Source organism: Enoplosus armatus, chromosome 5, assembly GCF_043641665.1.
Source record: "Enoplosus armatus isolate fEnoArm2 chromosome 5, fEnoArm2.hap1, whole genome shotgun sequence".
NCBI classification, from domain to species: Eukaryota; Metazoa; Chordata; class Actinopteri; order Centrarchiformes; family Enoplosidae; genus Enoplosus; species Enoplosus armatus.
Window position 1 is genome coordinate 7,857,922 of NC_092184.1, and position 20,372 is coordinate 7,878,293.

At 41.0% G+C, this 20,372-nt stretch overlaps 1 protein-coding gene across 1 annotated transcript; it reads left to right on the plus strand.

Moving 5' to 3' along the window:
- Positions 1–81: 81 nt before the first annotated feature.
- cog6 (component of oligomeric golgi complex 6) lies at positions 82–19,605 on the plus strand. The gene is made up of 19 exons (XM_070905927.1): positions 82–216; positions 677–820; positions 1,306–1,377; positions 1,577–1,635; positions 8,473–8,584; positions 9,069–9,151; positions 9,402–9,472; positions 10,468–10,561; positions 11,304–11,432; positions 12,574–12,665; positions 13,600–13,664; positions 13,785–13,876; positions 14,151–14,268; positions 15,107–15,238; positions 15,414–15,581; positions 16,041–16,148; positions 17,326–17,379; positions 17,500–17,579; positions 19,049–19,605. Exons 1-19 carry the CDS (start codon positions 94–96, stop codon positions 19,194–19,196), a joined length of 1,944 nt encoding a protein of 647 aa, XP_070762028.1. The 5' UTR covers positions 82–93; the 3' UTR covers positions 19,197–19,605.
- Positions 19,606–20,372: the final 767 nt, after the last annotated feature.

Consider the following 20,372-nt stretch of genomic DNA (forward strand, 5'->3'; position numbering starts at 1 on the left):
TGTGGATCTCCTCCAGGGATACGCCGACCGGATGTTCATTTCAGACGGACCAAAACATCTTTCCGAAAGTTGACGTGGAGGTGTTTGTGTACAATGGCTGACACTAAAGTAGAAATTTCAACTGTAATACAGAACCCAAATGCGCCTTCTCCACCCAATAATCCGCTATCAAGGAAGCTTAACAAAATACTGGAGACGAGGCTTGACAATGACAAGGTAAATTGGAAGTGTTTAGCTTCTTGCTAGCTAGCTAACAGTAGCTAAATGTGCAAGCTAGTCGCGTCACAACTGGACATAATTCTGCCCTTAGGTGATGTTGTCACCCTCCCAGAGGTTATTGTTTGGAGGAAACGGTAATGCCCCTCACTGGCTGTGGTTAAGCACAGTAACAACGTCAAAAAATGTTTATTCATGAAACACTTAGCAAGTTGTTGTTGTCAGTGTGGGCATTAATACACTTGGGTGTCGAGTCCTAGTTTGTATGATACCAAGGGTTTAAATTAAATTAACGATGGCAAATGTATTCTGAAAGTTAAAAAAAATGCAGTCTACAGAAAGATGACCCATCCCCTTGGCTACGGTGGTTTGTGTGTAAGGAGAACAGATTTTCAGCGATACTACATTTGTCACAACTCCCCGACTTACTAACATGATAATGTCCTTTTTGTACTTTCAGGAGATGCTGGAGGCTCTGAAGGCGCTCTCTGTCTTCTTCACTGACAACAGTTTGCGCACCAGGAGAAATCTTCGTGGTGACATAGAGAGACGAAGCCTGGCGATCAACGAGGAGTTTGCACGAATATTTAAGGAAGTAAAAGAGGTAACATAGAGTTTTGCAAGAAAATACAGTTTATTACCCTTAAACAACACCCACAGCCAAAGCATATGTGCAGTGATACTTTTTTAGCTGAGGTGGCTTGGGTAATATTCACATGGTAAGGCTTTTGAGTAGGTTCACTTCTAAACTGTTAACTATATTTTACAGAACAACACAGACTGGTCCTGGTGTTTAGTTACTGGATTAATAGTGATGTTTTCAGTTCCCAGAGACACAACTGTTATAGTGATGTAGAACAGCAGATTCGATTTAGTACGTGCATTTTAAAGTTCAAGGAGTGACACAGAGTTTTAAGTGTGTAAGAATTTTGGAGAATTTAGTAGCAATAACCACAACACCAAAGACTGTGGTGGAGAACCGGAAAACCTGTAACTGAAGCAGGCCCTATATTTAAATAAATACTAATATTGAGATGTGTGAACGGGGGTACATCTGCTGCTGTAACTGTGACTTCACGTCCTCCACAGGAGCTTGAAAGTGTTCATGAGGATGTCCAGGCCATGAGCACATGTTGTGAAGAAATGACCAATAGATTAAAGGTACGGTATATAATCTCCACATGTCGTTAGAAAATAATGATAAATAAATTTATATAGGATAATATATTTGTGGACGCTTCTTATTAATGTGGTGTGGTTCAAATGTTAATCACTTCATATGAGTGATTTATTACATTTCTTTTAAGAAAATAATGTTTGCAAGCCATATTTTAAAAACACAGTAACTTTTCTTCAACAGGCTGCCAAGGAGCAAACTCAAGACCTCATCGTAAAAACCAACAAGCTGCAGGGAGAAAAGTGAGTTGATTCATTTAATTTTGTATGTGTGAGTGTTTGGATGTGGGGTGATGTATGTTTGCGTGTTACTATGCAGAGTTAACCATGTAACTTCACACACACATGTATATTTAAAATAAGATAGACATAAGGAAACAGTGGAGAAATGTCTTTAAGAATAAAACAGCAAATCCAGTTGTATTTGACTTTGTGTCTAGAAATCCTACCAACTGGCTGATAACCTTCATAGACATTTCTAAAATAATTACATCTTACAGCCTCTTTTGGCTACATGAGTCAAATACATAGAGTGACCAGAAAAGTAGAAACAATGTAATATACTCCAATATGCAGTAATTATTACTACCTTTGGGAAACATACAACTTCAGTTGTTTAATTGTATTAATCAGAAAGGAGTTAATTAAGCTCAACTAACTTAAGCAGGAGCATTTGGTTGTGTTATATTGTAAGGTTTTCTGATATTTTGCTCCATAAATCTGGTGGACAAAAAATGTTAGGTATTTCTTTTACCATTATGCAGTCAAATTCATAACACTTTTATAATGTACATCCTCAAATTGTTTTGTAGAACTTAGGGAGCACCAAAAAACTTCAGTAGTAGTCTCAATAAAAAGTGAACCTACCCCAAAGTAGAGTTTATTGTAGGGCGGTTATAATGAATTACATTAAACAAGGTTTGAGCTCAGAATTGTTCTCGTGTTGATGTGCAAATTAATCGAGAAACTCGACTTAATATTGTCGTCTCAATAACAAGTTGTTTCTCAATCTGATTGTAACTAAACTGTCACCAAAATGTAGAATAAGACCATGTGACAAGGCTGCCACCCTGAACTTTTAAACTAGCATTTCAGAATGTCAGGGAGATCAGGGAGATAAGGTGTCAACTTTATTCTAAATTATCTGCAGAAAGTTCAACAAAATCTCATACCGCCATTTCTCCCCTTATCTGTTCTGAGGCTATAAGTCATTTTGGAAACCCATCACATATGTCACTGATAGGCATCTTCATCAGTCCAAAGCTAGACACCATCATTTCACTCCCTCTGGTGTCTCATTTCCACACAGAAATTAACCCTTTTTCTATTCAGGCAAGTTTCCAGACAAATAGCACTTCAATCATATCACACAGCAGGAACAACATGGTCCACTTTGTAAGTGATAAGCTTTTATTGCACACGTGATGTTTGGAAAGAGTGACCTTGCTTAATGGGCTAGCACTTCCTTGTTTTCTATACTTTTTAAATTAGAAGCCCCTGAGCTCTGGCTTGTCCACCAGTTTTGTTTTTTCCTGGAGTTGCTTCTGACAGTTGTCAACCGAAGGGGATTTCCCCATTTAATTAGAACCAAACCATTACAATAAAAATGAGATACTGATACTTAAAAATATTTTCCCAAATAAAGATATGACCCGCCAATTTAAAACAGTAATAAATTGAAGAGTACATTTCTAGTTTGTGAAATGCAGCTTCTCTTTACTGTGTCAGAAGTTAGGGAGATTTGGTGCAGGGCAAGAGGAGCTGGCAAGAACATCTTTATTTTTGATGAGGAGGGATGAATGATTCATGAGGTTAATGAATATTTCTCCTGCAGTTGTCTATTTGCATAAGGAGGGCAGCAATCATCATTAATGCAGCTTTATTTGTTTTATTTGTCATGTCCTGTGATGTATGGCCTTGAGATACACATCAAAGTAGTTCCTGTTTGCACGGTGTTACTCCCTGATCTTATTGAAGCCAGACTATTACAACTGGAGAGCAGCTTATCAGCGTGTTCTTGTATTTGTGTGCATTGAGATTTGCTGACAACACATATTAAGAGCTATCAGATATGCACATCCAATATATACAGCTCACCATGACATAGAGTCATGAGTGGAGTCAGCCAGTGTATCTTGGGTACTCACCCAGCCACTCTTGGAATACTGATGGATTTTTTTTTTTTGGTTGAAAGCCTGCCAATAAAATTAATCTAGGTATCATTAATCTATGAATTTGGCTGGCAGAGTGTTGACAGGGATGTGAAAATAAAACACCCGCTCCTGTTTCGCTGATAGCTGGGGGTTGGGGTTGGGTTCATTAGCATTTGTGGCGGCTGTGACCTTAGTGCTCAGTGACCTTGTGAGCTGACATGGAGGCACGGGCAAAGATAATGTAGATTTCTGGCAAAAGACACTGCTTCCAGCTGTGATGTACCGCTGCAATTCCATGCTCTGCTGGCACAGCTTTCAGGACCTCCTTGACGAAAAGGTGACATAGGAGGGGAGGGAGCGAGATTGAAAAGGGAGGAGATGAGCTCAGAATCTGAGAGCAGTGAAAGACACCAATGGGCATAAAGCCACCAGTGAATATGTGCAGACAATTAATTAATACAAGTCATATCGCTTTGTGCAGGGGGTCTTGTTGAAGGGAAGTGGTCAGAGGTTTGACATGAATGCCCTTCTGAGTGGCCCCCTGCCTTGTCCTTTTCATTGCATAGTGGTCCCATTGGGACCTGCTGTCCGTCTGCATGACATTTTCATTCGCAGAACCACAATGACCCCACAGCCAGATGGGATAGTGTCTGCACGCTGGGCTTTGACCTTGTCTTTAGCAATTTTGTCTCAGAAGAGCTGCCAGGAGAAGTGTGCAGTCAAGCTGTCCTCCTTCAGTCAGCCCACTGCACCACACCACTCCAGTCTTCTCGGTCAGATCTATTTCAGGTCACACAATCCTCTGTAGTCCTCTCTCTTTGTGTGAGTTTGTCCTGTTGGCACTTACTATAGCAGTGCTACATTTTCAGCATAATCTCACATTTTGTGCTTTTAGGGCAGCTCAGCTGAGAGAGTACAGTCGTTTTCAAAGCTCTGCAGATGCTCCTGATGTGTATTTACCCGGCAGAGCAGGCCTGTCCTGAACTGTTTGCTATCTTATCTGCCAGTGGCGCCGTGTCATTTGTCACCTCTAATGAAATGGAAAGGAACAGCGGATTGCTTACAGTGTGCAGAAGCAAAGGTGGAAGAGGCGAGCCGATGAGAGTAGATGACTGGTGTTTGTCCGCTGGCTTTCAGACGTGCTGCTCTTTTGTTTTGGGCTGGTGCTGTTCAAAGACGCTGTCAGCAAGAGCATTAAATAGGTGTTGTGTGTTGTTCCATAATGAAACATAAGGCTACCCACCTGTCCTGCACTGTGTGATCTTTGCATTAGCGTGACATGTTATCTGCTGAACAAGTTGAGACATCTCACAAACGGATGTTTCTTTCACCTCATGGCAGCCGGAGCTGAAGGGGTTGGACTGTTGGTTTAGTTCTCCAGCTATAAAGGAACTGCTCAGGCAGCTACAATAGGCCTACTTGGCTGCATGCCAAAGAGCAATGTAGATACATGTAGTAACCACTGAGATTTACCTGCATTTGGCTTGTCGCAGCCACTTATTTCCCACAGTAATTCCTACAGCATGTGATGAATTATCAGACCCGGAGCCCTGTGTTTCATTGAGACTATTTTTCCTGAAAATAAAGCAAATGTTCTCAGTGTGACTTCTGTGTAGGTCATTAATAAATCAAGAGCTTCAAAACCCTTGAGAGAACGATCAGGGACATCAGAGTGTAAATGACAACCTGTGTAAAATGACACTTGAGTCTTATTAAGGCTCAGCTGGCTGTTAATGAGGGTATGGCTGTGAGTAGGCCTTTGTGTTGTCTGATGTGACTGGCTGCGTTTGCGCTCTGTGATCATTGGCGCGTGGCTAACTAACAGCTTTGTGAATGCCAAATTTCCACGCTAGCCTTTGAAATGGCCCCTGATAGATTTTAATGGATAATCGACCCACATGGTTTACAACTTCTTAGAGGGCTGGGCACTCGCTTGAACAGTTGATCTTAACATTCGTCCTGTGAATCTTTTCATAGAAGTCAAATGTTCAAGTCTGCTATTTTTACACTCTGTATAACAAATAGTGAGCTTGGTAAATGTTATTCACTGATCAAGCTCTCAATTTTTTTTTAACTGACAAAGCTGTTTATGAGATTGGGCTGTGTTATATTGCTGAAACGATTTCTGTGCTTGAACAGACAAAATCAATTGGCCTAGTTGGGAAATCTGAGCACGCGCACAAAAAGACACAAACAGAGAGACAGACGTTTACACACACTGTAACTTGTTTTCATCCCATCATGTAACATTATGTAACCTGGACCTAATTTAACTTTGCGCTTCTTGGGTGTTCAAGAAAAGCTTACATCACTGAGTTAATTTCCCTGTGAACCACTAGCCCAGAGTCTCTACATACCTGCCTTTAGTGTGACGTTGCAGATTCGCTCAAGTATGTTGCCTCTCACTGGTATTTGGTAATTGCAGTCTGTAGAAGAATTTGTCATGTCCTGACAGCGCTGTAGGAAACAATCCTGCTGCTCCACTGTTCCCTTGCTCTCCTTTGCTCTCCTACAATCCCCCTCTCCTCATCTTGTACAGGCGTGTGCAGCCTGTCTCTCTGTTGTGATTTACATCCTGGAGGAGCAGGTCTGTCACTCTTGTCCCAGACACAAGAAATTGGGGGCGTTTCTTATCTTCGAGAGGTGAATCTGTTGCAAAGTTTGACATGGTGCTCCCATGTCTATGAAGATCAGCATATCTAGAGACAGAAACCTCAATAAATAAGGGATTGGGAACAATTGCTGCCTTAAAATGAAACTCAGGAGGTCATATTTTTGACATAAGAAGTTGAATAAATTATGTCATTCCTAGTGATTTAACCCTGAGGACACTGTTGCAAGGTCACTGACACCAAAAATTACTCATTATTTTGTGTTTTTCAGTGTCAAGTAATTGATAAGAATACATTAAAAAGTAACTGTTGAGTTTCACATTTCTCTTCTCATCAATGGGCCCTTCAAGTCAACTCTTCTCATAAACACAGTGAACACGACTTCACTTGAAGGAACCAACCTGTTGTTAGAAATGCAGTTAATTTACGCTACATTAATGAAATGCAAAGCTATGACATGTTAAATGTGGCCAATGAGATAAGGCTTATGAAGCCTATTATGACCACTATAAGGACCATCAGGTGGCCAGTCAATTTTATGGCCCATAAAAAATGTGGGACCTTTTGTCCCAGATTCAATGTTGTGTATGTGTACATTTCACTCTTGTGAAGAAAATGACTCAACCACCTTTAATGATAGGAATGTCATGTTTGCACTATAGAACAGATGATCCAATTAGAGTTTTTGTAAAAGCTTGCTGCATAAATTTGCATATTAATGATAAAATCTCCTTTCTTGAGACTATAGCTCCTCGCTCTACAAGAATTTACAGATTTCATATTAATATTGCTCGTGTTGTGTGAAGACAAGCATGTTCACATGGAAATGGTTTCTCTAATTTATGCATCACTCAGTTTAATTAATGACCTCATTAGCATAGCATATTATTTTTTATATGTCACTGTAATTTCGGTGGGATATCAGGTAGCTCGAGTGCTCTTGTTTTAATTTATCTCTCAGTAGCATGATGTGTTTTCTCTTACTCGAATCAATTCTTTTTCAATTTTCTCTTGAAGTTCAGTGTGTTTTTATACACCTGTGCAGGGTTGGGAAGTGTCTTCTGTTACATTACCTAAATAATGCACTGTATGCTATGTATAATGTTTGTGACAGACTAACAGATTGCTTTTGACAATCTCACGGTGAAAGCATGATCCTCAAAATGCATTTTTTAAAGTAGAGGTGGGACAACTGTGTCTCTATAAAATGAAACATTTACTGTTACATTTATTATTATTGTCACTACTTGTGGCCAGGTTGCTGTAATGAAGTACACTTTTAAAGTATACTACCCAAGCCTATCTGCATGGAATTAAAGGCGGTGGTCCAGCCAAGCTGTTGTCTTTGTGTGTTTCGTCAAACGCTCAACACATCGAAACGCGTAAAGACGCCTCAAGGTCCTCCATGGGAGGCTTGGTGAGGTGTACAGAGAAGTACTAAATCATAGAATCCTGTAACAGATTTACGACCCCTTACTTTCAGCTGGCTGAGCACTGGTAATAGCCCTGTGAGAGACAATGGTCAGATAATGTTGGGTTCTTCTCCCCCACCAAAACAACCTGGTGATTTACTGATCCAGCCTTGTTTTCACAGACAGGGGGACAGAATATAGACGAGGTGGTTTGGATGGCAAGATGGGGACAGAGGGAGGACTCGCTCTTGTTCTGCTATCCCGTGACAGAGTTCCCTGTTTGACTGGGGCGGTTGCCATGGTCACTATTGTGTTGAGACACTTATACTGACACTGATAGTGATCGCTCTGCTGTTATTGATAGTGACAAAACCTGGCCAGTATTCGGATCTGTATTCTTTTTGTCTCTCTTGTCTTCCTCTGTTATTTATCTTCTCACTGCTGCACACGATATCTTTACTCTGTTTCCCACCCTGTCATCTCACCCTGTTGTTCACTGTGAGCAAAGGTGTGTGTGAGGAGTATGACTGCCATCTGCTGCAGGACTTCAAACATTACAGCTTGTTGACAGCATGCACCATTTTTTTTTGTTAAATAAAGGCATACAACTTTGTTTTCCACATTGACAGGTCTTTTTATTCGCACAGCAAGAAAAGACAAGTCGGATGACAAAATACAGCGATAAAACTCAGTGATGAAAAACAGAAGGAACAATCTGAACGCTTTTGTGAGCTGAAAGTCCACAAGGGCCTTGAAGATAGACAAAACAAATCGTGACGACAAGCAAAGGCCCAGAAAACTAAATGACACAACATTATAAGGAGAAAATAATTCTTTATAAAGATACTAAAGTGCAACAATGGCAAGTGAAGGAAATTACAACATTTATCTCTTTCCCCTCAGTCACCGCCTGGAGGTAAGAGCTCAGGTTGCTCAAGCTTTCCTTGCCAAGTTCCAGCTATCTAATGAGGAGATGGCTACGCTGCGAGGGGCTCGGGATGCTCCCATTACTGAGGTAATCTCCATCATAACGTATACTAATGAATTAAATCCTCCTTTTCGCACTCACAGGATGGGAGGATGCAAAATCAGGTACAGATTAGTGTCTTTCAGATCTGTAGCTGTCTTTTCCCTTCACTTTTTTGCTTGAGAGGGTGATCGATCTTCTCACTCTGCCAACATGCGGCTACAATACCTAAGAAGTTGTAAGATGTGGTCAAGATGTTCCACAGTCCATTAAATACAGATTGAGTGATTTTTACCTTTTCCTACCATCCTCCCCATCACTTTACACTGCATACCAACTACTATCCGTGCTAAAAAATAATCTAAATGATCTAAAAAGACTACTTTTTATATTATGTATATAAATAATTTAGCATGTGAAATAACACCACACATCTATCAGCTTCGACTCAAGGTTATATCTTTTAATATTGCATGATCACGTTTTTGCCAAAAAATATTCATTGACTTCTGCAAATTGTTCAATTTCCCAGGATTTCTTCAAAGCTCTCAGCCGAGTGAAGCACATCCATGAGGATGTGAAAATCCTCCTGCGAACCAACCAGCAGACTGCAGGGTAAGGTGCACGTCTCACTCCATTGTGTTACTCTGCGCTCCACTTCCTCTGACAGAATGAACTAACACAGTGTCTTTTACAGTGATTCTGTTCTTGTTGTTAAATCCATGGCATTTATTTTGAGTGGTGGAACAGACAAGTGATAAAAAAAACATCCAGGTCTGGTATTTATGTCACTGTCAGGGATCTGACACTATGCTGCAGGTTATGGGTATGTAATATGTGGTCTTGGTTTGCATGCTTGTTCCAGGTTAGAGATCATGGAGCAGATGGCTGTGTTACAGGAGACCTCATATGAGCAACTCTACCGCTGGGCTCAGAGTGAGTACAGTGCACAGAGTTAATACCACGAGCACACTGATGGATAAAACTGACTCACTGTGACACTCATTGTGTAAGGCCTCCATACTGAGCTTGAACTTGGATGTTGTGTTGTTAAAGACGGACAATCAAGTGTATTTTGTAGAAATTAATGAAAAGTATACTTCCATAATCAGTTTCCAGTCTCCAAAAAGTTGCTGTTGGATGATCAGTTGTTGCTTTTGTTGTTGTTTTTGTATCGTATATATAACTAAATACAAAGCTGTGACTCATAACCGCTGACTGAATTTTGCCAAAAGAATGCCAGAAACCAAAATTTTCCTCAGCTTAGCCGTGTGTTTTGTCATTGAAATCAAAATGGAAATAAACCATTTAGATCACAGAAACCTAATTTGTGTAATTACACAATAACTCTACTAAATTATGAGTTGCTCTACAGATGCTTATTTTGCTGTGGTTTAGATTTGCTAAAAGACCCAAATCCAGAAATTTGGCAAGTGAAAGTTTGGTAATGATCAAATGAAAGAGCTGCAAGTTATTATGTTGTTTTGTAATTTCTCTGCATGGATTAAAATTTAGTTTATTTTTAAGTGAAGGGTCTCTTTTTTTGTATGCATTTGTCTGTTACATTTTCAAAAATATTACTGCACATTGTTTGAAGAGGGCTCTTATTTGCATTTCCAGCATTAGGTACGATCTGGCAAGAGTGCAGCGTGTTGACCCATTTCCTCCACAGTCTGGAAGATTGGCCGCTGCCTGTTCATGTTTGTATTGTCTGAAGCATAAGTAAACTGACTTCTTGGTTCAAGCTCATGGGAAAATATGGTGGAAAAATGTTCTTGTTTCTTTGATTTGCTTCTTGCCAACAGGGTTGCCATGGACCAAAACATTTAGCAACAATGAATGGAGCATAACAAAAGCATAACACTATTTAGTTAGTTGGATGATAGTGTCTTACTCCTATAAATACATTTCTTGTCCTTCTTTCGACAAAGATGACTGCAGAGGACTGACCCAAGAGACCTGTGATATCAGCCCTGTGTTGACTCAAGCCATGGAAGCATTACAGGACCGGCCTGTCCTTTACAAGTAACATACAAACACACACACACTCTTACAAACAGCAACATTTATTTCATCTAGATAACATGCTGTATGTCCCTTCATTTATCTTCCAGTGTTTTCACGTCTTTCACTAAGAGTATTAACAGCAAGTAGAAGAAGACCTGTTCAGGTGTTCTGTCCAAAATCAACTCAGTAACTGTAGAAATCAGCAATACATAATGAAGAAAATGAAGAAAAATGTTTATAAAATGTAAATGAATTGAATGGCAACATCTATGCAAACAATTTGTACCCTTTAGTATATAAAGCAAAGAATTGCATTGGACTCACAGATTTCCTGGAGCTTGCTGGGAGTTTAACTTCTCTAAAACAAAACAACACAAAGGAAAGTTTCACACGTTACCCTAATATATGTTTTCATGGCAAACCGGGTCTGTCTGCATTCTCTGAAGTGCACCTGTCTTAGTGCTCACAAAGAGTCCGAGGTCATGCGCTGGCTGGGGATGTTGAGGCTGAGAGAGTGGAGACCAGTGTTCCTGGAATCTTAATTCAGCACTATCTTCTGTTTAGTCTGTCACAGAGCCTGCCACCGCCAAGTAATCAAAACAACCTCAAAGTCTTTCCTTTTGGAAAAGCTGCCTGCATTGTTGATGTATGTCAGTGACTGACCTCCGACACACAGTCTGCACGAAAACACTGTGACCGCCGTCTTTTCACATGAGGTTTGGGTGTTGAATGTTGCCTTCTTTCTCTTCTGTTTGGTCAGGTACACCCTTGATGAGTTTGGGACTGCACGCAGGTGTGCGGTGGTGCGAGGATTCATCGACGCCCTCACCCGCGGCGGGCCAGGAGGAACTCCCCGCCCCATAGAGATGCATTCACATGACCCTATGAGGTACATGGCTGATCCCATTTATGAGCTGAACATTTATAATAAAACCAAAAAGAAAACTCAAATATTTTTCAATGTAACCAGGGTCAGAGAAACTGGATGCTTAAGACTTAAATTAACTCTCCCCTTAAAAATGGGAACCTCTACAAAGATGAATGGCTTGTGGAACTTAACCACAAGTTGTAATTTCACTTTTAACAAATAAACTAGATTATATCAAACTTTCAACCTGTTTCCCGTTTACGTGTGCCCACAACCAGAGCTGATGTACAAATACGTATAGTATATAAGTAGTGCCAGACTTATTAAGACTAGACTTATTAATTATTAGGATTTTGCATGAACATGAAAACATTTCTCATGGTCACAAAATCAGAAATACTTTATTGATCCGGGTGGGAAATTATACAAATATTAAACTCCCAGAATATTAAACTCTCAGAATTTCCCTAGACTAAACTCAAACTACACACATCGACATTCAAATGGGATCAATGGGTTTGTCTAACTCTAGATATTACAGAAACAATTCCCCAGAAACGCAGTCATCCTTTAATAAATTTTTAGGATGAGTATTCTATAGTATATCTATTGTAAATGTTGTGATTCCTAAACTATAAATCTATTAGATTTAGTTCCACCCCTGAGATTAAAACCCAAGTCAAGAATATGTTAAATGTCTATTTTGTCAAGGAGTGTCTGAGTGTGTCTGTGTTTCCTGTTGTACCACATCCTCTTCCCTCTTCCTCCTGTGCCCAGGAGCCAAATGGGAGATTTTCTCAGAATACCAGCCATGTGCAGAATACAAAATCACCTCCACTTTATAGGCGGCATCAGCAATTCTGAGAACATCAAGTTCTTTCTCACCTCCCTATGTCCTCACACTCACACACTCTCTCTCACACACACACACACACACACACACACACACACACAGGCTTACATACAATAATTTAAGTTTAACCTTGCTGTTTTCCACCGTTATGTAACACCAAAAGCCATGTGTGTGTTTGTGTGTGAGGGGAGTGAAACGCGATGACCCATGCCTCGATGTAGCTGTGGTCGCGGCGTGGTAAGATTAGCCCTCGGGTTGGCCCCTCAGTGACGTACTGTTTTAATACAGACTGTTTTGTCGCTCTTTCAGGTATGTTGGGGACATGTTGGCCTGGCTGCACCAAGCCACCGCCTCAGAGAAAGAGCATCTAGAAGCTCTGCTGAAGCAAGTCACTCTGCAAGGTATGACGTTTCGTACATGCTGATTACGCAGTGTGCAGGTCTCCATCATCTCTGGTTCATGCCACACCTTCAATTCCAAATGATGTGATCACACTTGCAGCTTTTTCCCTCTTTGTTTTAATCGTACCTTTATCAAAAACATTTGCTTTGCTGCATCTTTTAATTTGGTGTATTTTACAAGTGAATCAGGGCTTGTAAACAAATGTCACAAAAAATAGCTTGCTCATTGGACAGAGTTTGGGTAACCAGTCGTTCAATGAGGTTAGAGATGTTGGCAGCAGTTAGAGAGTGTGAACAAATCGAATTCCAGTACATTTAGTTCAGCCTGATGGACTAATCCTGTGCTTGCTTCCCTAATTTAACTTCTTCGGTTCCCAAAGCAGTTAAGAATGAAGACAGCACAGTCGGGGGATCAGTCGAGACCGGGGTTTGCCCTTGGTTCATTTTGTTATGCTAAGCTGTTACATCCAGGCTGTCGAGTGTCAACATTTATCACCTTCCACCGTTAGTGTTCTGCAGTGAATTTTGATTATGGTCTCCGAACAAATCATGTAAGAGTTGACTTGGAAAGAAAATTGAGCCCTGCATTTTCACCCTGGTGTCAGTATGGTTATATGGTGCCAGTTTAAATGATGGCATTGATTTTACCTGCCTAAACACAGGGAACTCAAGAAGTAAATGTAGAAGTTGGTGTAAACATGAACGTGTGAACTAATCCTAAGACTAATGCAGGAATTAATTAGGAATGTTCTTACCTTATGTTATACTCAGTCAGTGTAGTACTGCACTTTGGATCCAAAAGAGGATTTTTTTTCCCCAATCCTGTATCACACTATTAACACTGTGCTTATATTCATGATCTCCTCAAAACAGTTGGTGTATTTCATCCCAAATAGCCCTAACTATTTTTGTGTTTGTGTTCCTCTTACTTTAGATGTGGAGGAGAACATGCAGGAGGTGGTTGGACACATCACTGAGGGAGTCTGCAGGCCGCTGAAAGTGAGCAACCAAATTAGTTTAAGAAGCTATTAAAGAAACACTGACCAGCTCTGTTGAATGCATACTGTGTTCTGTCATGTTCTGCTCATGCGTTCACTCTGCGTGTTATGGATCTGTCAGGTGCGGATAGAACAGGTAATTGTGGCTGAGCCAGGTGCGGTCCTGCTTTACAAATTGTCCAACCTGCTCAAGTTCTACCACCACACTATCAGGTATTTGAACTCACTCAGGTTTGTAGCACAATTATAACCAAACAATGACTGAAATTATTAGTTAATTATTATTATAATTTTGTTAATTGATTAATTGTTTGTAGAGTAAAACAAACAATTCACAAGATGTCACTTTGTGCTCATGGAATGTGCTATATTTGATATTTTGTAGATTAAACGATTAGTGGTGAAACGGGAAGAAAAAGATAATTCATGTAAATAATCACCGGATACAGTCCTAGTTGACTTATCCCCCTGTTTTATCTTTGTTCAGCTCTATCATTGGGACCAGCGTGGCCTCCTTGCTCATCACTATTGAAGAAATGCACGTCCTCAGCAAAAAGATGTTCTTCAACAGCCTCAGCCTTCATGCAAGCAGACTCATGGACAAGGTACAGTATGGTTTTTATTTGCATAATCCACGATATTGTTGTCTCTTGTACACTTGTGAGAAAGTGACTGCTAGGAAAACAATACCATCACCTAAGCAAGGAGATAGAGCAAGAAGAGACAGTTCGCAATGTTCTTTCATAGAATCGCTTAAATGACAGTGCAGAAGTTCAGTATTGCACCCTGCGGACACACATTGTGTATTTCAGCCCTGCGTCTAAACCCTCAAAGACAACAAGGCTATTTCTGAAGCACTTATGCTTGTAAACAGTTTAGGCCTGCTGGCCACAGAATTGAACAGGTGCTAGCTGCCCAAAAACACCAGACTTGTTAGCGTTTAGTTAAATTGGGATCCAAATATACCTCAGCACGAGCGGGAGCTCTTCCACATAACACGCTGGCTGTGTCCTGATCAATAGCAGTTACAAGAATTATCCCTGTAGCTTGGTGTTAATCAAATTGGAGGCCCTCAGGGTTTTGGTGTCAATTCCAGCTAATGTCAGGAACACAGCCCTCTCATAATTTCCTCTATTAGGTGGGCAAAGGTGGCCAGGCTCAGTTCTGTGTTGTGTATCCAGAGGCCAATGAAATCAAAACCCTCTTCATTAAAAAAGCTCTACTGAATCTGAGCAAGCTGAGGAGTAGTGGCAGCAGAGAAGCAGTTGTATATTCGGTCTGTCATGCTGCTCATTAGGGATGTTTAATGCTTTGATAATGTTATGAGGTCCGCTTGTCTTGGTGAAGGCTACAGCCCACACACAACTAACCTCTGCCATAATAACTTTACTCTTTTCCATCTACTAATACCTTGTCTTCTTCTGGCTCTGTCTGGCTGGGCAGGTGGAGCTGCCACCTGCAGACCTGGGACCTACAGCCTCCCTCACTCAGACCCTCTCCCTCCTCAGGGAGGTGCTGGCCTCCCACGACTCGTCAGTGGTTCCTCTGGATGCCCGCCAGGCTGACTTTGCTCAGGTAAATTCATAAGTCAAACATAAATCTCCCTTCATTGTCGTATTTTAAGCAATTGCTGTATCTCTTAAATTTATGGGATATAAATGTCTTAATATTTGTTTTTATCACCAATGTATCAAAGTCATCTCTTTTTCATTTCGTCTCTTAAGGCTCTGTCTTACTTTGTCTCTCCCAGGTGCTCTCTTGCATCTTGGATCCCCTCCTACAGTTGTGTACTGTGTCAGCCAGTAACCTCGGCACAGCTGACATGGCTACCTACATGGTCAACTCGCTATACGTCATGAAGACCACGCTGGCTCTCTTTGAGTTCACTGACAAGAGGCTTGAGATGCTCGAGTTCCAGGTCTGCCCTCATTGTGCACAGTCATCAACAAATCGATAATGAATAATAAATTACAATTAGTCAAGGGCATGAATCTAATAACAACACACCACACCTTAGTAGGACAAGACAAAGTGAATCATGAAACACTTATGTTATTCAACATGAATGCTCAGCTTACAGGCATCACATCGTCTGTGCGTAGGGGTATTGTTCATTGAAAATAATTCATTATTATTCTTTAATGAAAACCCATAGAGCCCAAATCTTTTATTAAAAAGATTTAATTTGCTGTCTCATAGAAGGGTGTGCGTCATGTATTGTTGTTCATGCTCAAATGTACCGTCTATCCTGCTATTTTTAGCACGTCTTTTGTAATTGAGCACCACAAGAGCTCCTGTTGAAGTTTCATTATCAATAGCACAGTGGTTCTCCATTAACCACAAGTATCATTGGTTAACAATCTCTCTCATTTTCTAGATCGAGGCTCACCTTGACACTCTGATCAACGAGCAGGCATCCTACGTGCTGACCAGAGCCGGGCTGAGTTATATCTACAGCTGTGTCCAGCAGCACAGTGCTGAACAGGTGGAGCACTTAACTACACGTTCACATGCACTCGCTCGTGACGTTTTTCTCGCATCTCTCCTGTTAGACTCTCTAATGGTCCTGTTTTATACTATACAGGCCCTAACAGTATTGTTTACACTACCTCTCCAGGCTTTACAATAGCTATCACTATGGTTACCACATGACCGATGTCTTTATTAGGGCATAATAGTATTTCTATCCTTTTTGAGAGAGGGACAGAGGGACGCAGATCTTATTATGTTCTATTAAAATATATTAGCTTCTCCAGAAGTGTCCTGTGCAGATGAGAGAGCTGATGCCCTGGTGCCTTCCTCCCTCCTTGTAACACACTTTGCTACTGGGCTGACTGAGACCCATAGTTGTGGTTTAGCATTCGAGACTTGAAGCTCCGGGTCATGTCAGGACACACCACTGCCTGTGCTCTCTGCGATGAGCTGCTGCAGCAGCAGCAGCAGCTCATCGCAGAGCTCAATCATGAGCTGTCATTCTTCTGCACACTACTTCTCTCCTCCGGTGGCCTGTCGCGGGTTTTCTTTAAATAGTTTGAAAAGATCAAGTAGAGCTGTCTACACATGATGGCATCCCCGGTGTCAATGACCAACAAGAATCCCCAAGTTTATTTTAGACTTTTCAGGTTTACTCTCACTGTTTAGTTTTCTGTGATACACCAGATGAGAAACAAGAATATTGTGATTTTAAACAATACTGTTCACTGGCTAGTAGCTAGCAGATGAGTTTGTAGGCTCACAGAGTGTTAATGTGCCCATATCTCCATAAAATCACTCAAGGTACTGCACTGTAACGTTGACCCTTGCACTGCCTTCTATTTGCTCCTTTTAATGTAGGCAATTCAGGCATTTAGCTTGACTTAATGTTGCCATCCTGGATAATCAGTGTCAGCTAATTGCCTTAAAAGTTCCTGCTGTTGTTTTCACAAAGTCAGTCATGTGTTTACCTTGCACAGTTTTAGTTAGTTAGACTTTACAAGACTGTATCAGTTTGTCTTGTTAACATCCACAGTTGGTGGGGGGTTGATTTTACAAATCAAGATTTACATGTCCAAGTTCAGTTTATTCAAAAAACTGATAAATTGGGGCTGAATGATAACCAGTTATAAATCACCAACATTATATTATTATTATTATCTAAGTGCATGTTTACTTTTCTGCCTCAGGGTCCTCTATCCCTCCTCCCGAGCATGGACGGCTCCTCAGTGAAAGCAGCGATGGTAAGTTACGCTGTTTGTATTAATGAAGCACATTTTCCTGCAGGAATTAATACATTCACACTTAATTATTACGATTCTTTGACTTATTGCCTGTTTTTAACTCTCCCATGCAAACAACAGGTCCAGTTTGATCGGTACTTGTCGTCGCCTGACACTCTTGTGATGCCACAGCTCAACTTCCTGCTCAGCGCTGCCATCAAGTGAGTTCCTATCCCTATTTCTGATAGTAGCTCTCTCCGTTCAGGGAAGGAATAGCATACATGCGATATTCAGGCTTCAAGCTAAATGTTTACAACATCGCATGGTTCAACAGGGTAAAGAGCATATTCAGAGTGATAAAAATAGAGGGAGCGTTGGACTAATAATGTTCAACATTCATTAGTTTCCCAGATGTAATACGATCATTACTGCATTCCAAACAAAACACTCGACTAAATGCCTGGTGAGTTTGGATGCTAAATTGCTAAGGCCACCAACACATTGAGAGAGCGGTCTGCAGGACTACCTGTATTTGTCTTACTGATCAGAAAATGCACATGCTTTTAGCTCAATCCAGCTGCTACATTGGAGCGCTCTTTCTATGAGTCACGTTTACTGGGAAGTGCAGCAGGCTTGAGGAGCACTCTGTACCTCAGGTTAATGTTCTCTATTAATGGACATGGGAGGACTGATGGGCAGGACGCCATTAATTAGCTTCTGGTCCATTTCTCACTCACACTCGTTCCCTGAAATCATTCCTCCTCTTTGTCTCTCTCTCCCTCTCTCCCTCTCTCCCTCTCTCTCTCTCTCTCTCTCTCTCTCTCCCCCGCTATCTCTCAAGTCTGCTTCTCTGCTCACCTAAATACACAAAAACACCCGCCAGCACTCTGAAAACACTCCTGGAGCGCACAAATAATGGGAATGTACTTTTAGACTCCCTTCGTTTCACATTTTGTGTTAGTGCACTTGGTGTGGGGTAAGGTGTTATACACAGCACTGTGGTTGTGTGTTCTCTGTGGGCCAATTAAAAATATGGATCTCAAGAGCCTGAGTGGGATACAACAGAGGCGCTTCCACTGTGTTCTTGAGTCCTCTGACTGGCCTCTTCAGTCCAACTTGTTGCATCTTCCATTCAAACTCCTCTGAAAGACAGTCACTTTATGTCCTTCACTTAATGGTATATGTTTAATTTTTTATGATGATGATGATTATCTTTTAAATCACACTGAAGAACTAAAATAGAATATATTCATTTACTCGAATGTAAGACCAAGCAAAGTAGCAAATTCCCACATTTGAGAACCATCGAATGAAAAATTACTAAAACCATGAATTGATTATCAAAATAGTAACCAAATGATTTTTTTTTCAGTAAATGTTGCTGTGGCTGACACCTGATGCTTGTGCATTAATGCTGTTATATGTATCCATAGATGGCAGTGTGCACCACATACTGCCACTCATTGTTTTGACACAGCGGGGGCACACAATGGTCACTGAACAAAAAAGTAATTAGGACAAATTCTTACTCATGGCTGACTTATTTCAGCTCTCTATCAGTGACCAATTACAGCAGAGCACTGCTTGTCTGATTTAGACTGGAAATGTTGGAGGCCAAATGAAGGCCCATTCACTGCTGTTACTTGTTTTGTGAGTATATAAATCTAAAGAGTTTTATTTGTTTGTGCAGGGAGCAAATTTTCCGTCAGTCGACAGAGCTGGTGTGCAGAGCCTATGCGGAGGTTTACACAGCGCTGACCAGCCCAGCTAACAGCTACCAAGACCCAGAGAACCTGGTACCCAGATCACCTAAACAGGTTCAGACCTTGCTGTCCTGAGAGACTCTCTTGTCCCACCTGGTTGATCTCAAAAACACAGAGTGAGCCCCAGCGAAGGACAGCCTGCAGGTTATTTAAAGAGCTGTGTAATTTGTACAGTATAATAATACAAATGTATATAAAAGTAGTTGTTAAGGTGGGGTTCTTTGTGGGAAATGTGGGATGTGGGTCGCTGACAGCATAGAGAGACACTCCTGTGTGCCAGGAGGAAATAACATTATACGTATATGATCTATTTACTTTCACTGCTGCAGGCAGTCGGCTTGTTTTTCTCTCGTATGTGTAAAGCTCGTATGTCTTCTTCTTTCTGTCTGTGTTCACACCGTGTACTCTGTTTGGGCTCCATAATTGTACAAAACAATGTCTTTTTATTGAAAATATGGAACATTACATAAAACAAAAGGATACACTGAATGTAAGAGACTTATCTTATTTTTCCACACTTAAAAGTGGTCAGGAAAAATCCAGCCTCAATGCCAAGAGGAACCTCAGAAGCTTCAGCACAAATGTTGTGGTTATTTTAATCTCAACTGTTTTCAGTTGTAGGGATAAAATGGAAAATCTGTCTTACCATTTCATTTAGCTTTTCAAAAAATGGTCAACCATGCTGACTAAGATGTGAAAACAAGACTATTGTAATGAAGGATGTAGTTCAGGCAGGTTTCACCAATATGGGGTGTTGGGTCAGGACACGGAGACTGGACATGGATTCATAAAACTTTACTGACGTGTTTAGGAATCAGATACATGGGCACCATTGTTTACCATCTGTCTGCCACAATGAGGGGGGTGGGGGTGCGTGTGTGTGTGTGTGTGTGGTCTAAAACACTAATACTATTACTAATGTAGTTAAACAAGAAATACGAGCCCAAATTAGTAATAAAGGAATAAACATGAAGGATAAGCAGCTAACGCTTAGTAGTTTGCAGTGGGTGAGATTTCACACAAATGGAATAATTCTCTCATCCAGCAATTTCCATGTAGCCTAATTATTAAACACAACAGTTTCTGTCACTGTTAACTGAACAGTCCACTTACACACAACAGGTAAGATGTACTTGGATAAAGTCCTTTCCCAATGACCGACTGGGGAGACAGTCGGTCGACACCCGGAGTCTGTCTGAGCTGGGCCGCCTCAGTGATCAATCGGCTCTTCAACCAGCACACAGCCAGAGC

Bases quoted from the DNA above. Each gene is read 5' to 3' on its own strand.
- cog6 (XM_070905927.1), top strand. From the start codon at position 94: ATGGCTGACACTAAAGTAGAAATTTCAACTGTAATACAGAACCCAAAT. The intron at 12,666-13,599 runs GTATGACGTTTC...CTCTTACTTTAG, and splicing joins GAAGCAAGTCACTCTGCAAG to ATGTGGAGGAGAACATGCAG. The intron at 17,380-17,499 runs GTAAGTTACGCT...TGCAAACAACAG, and splicing joins CCTCAGTGAAAGCAGCGATG to GTCCAGTTTGATCGGTACTT.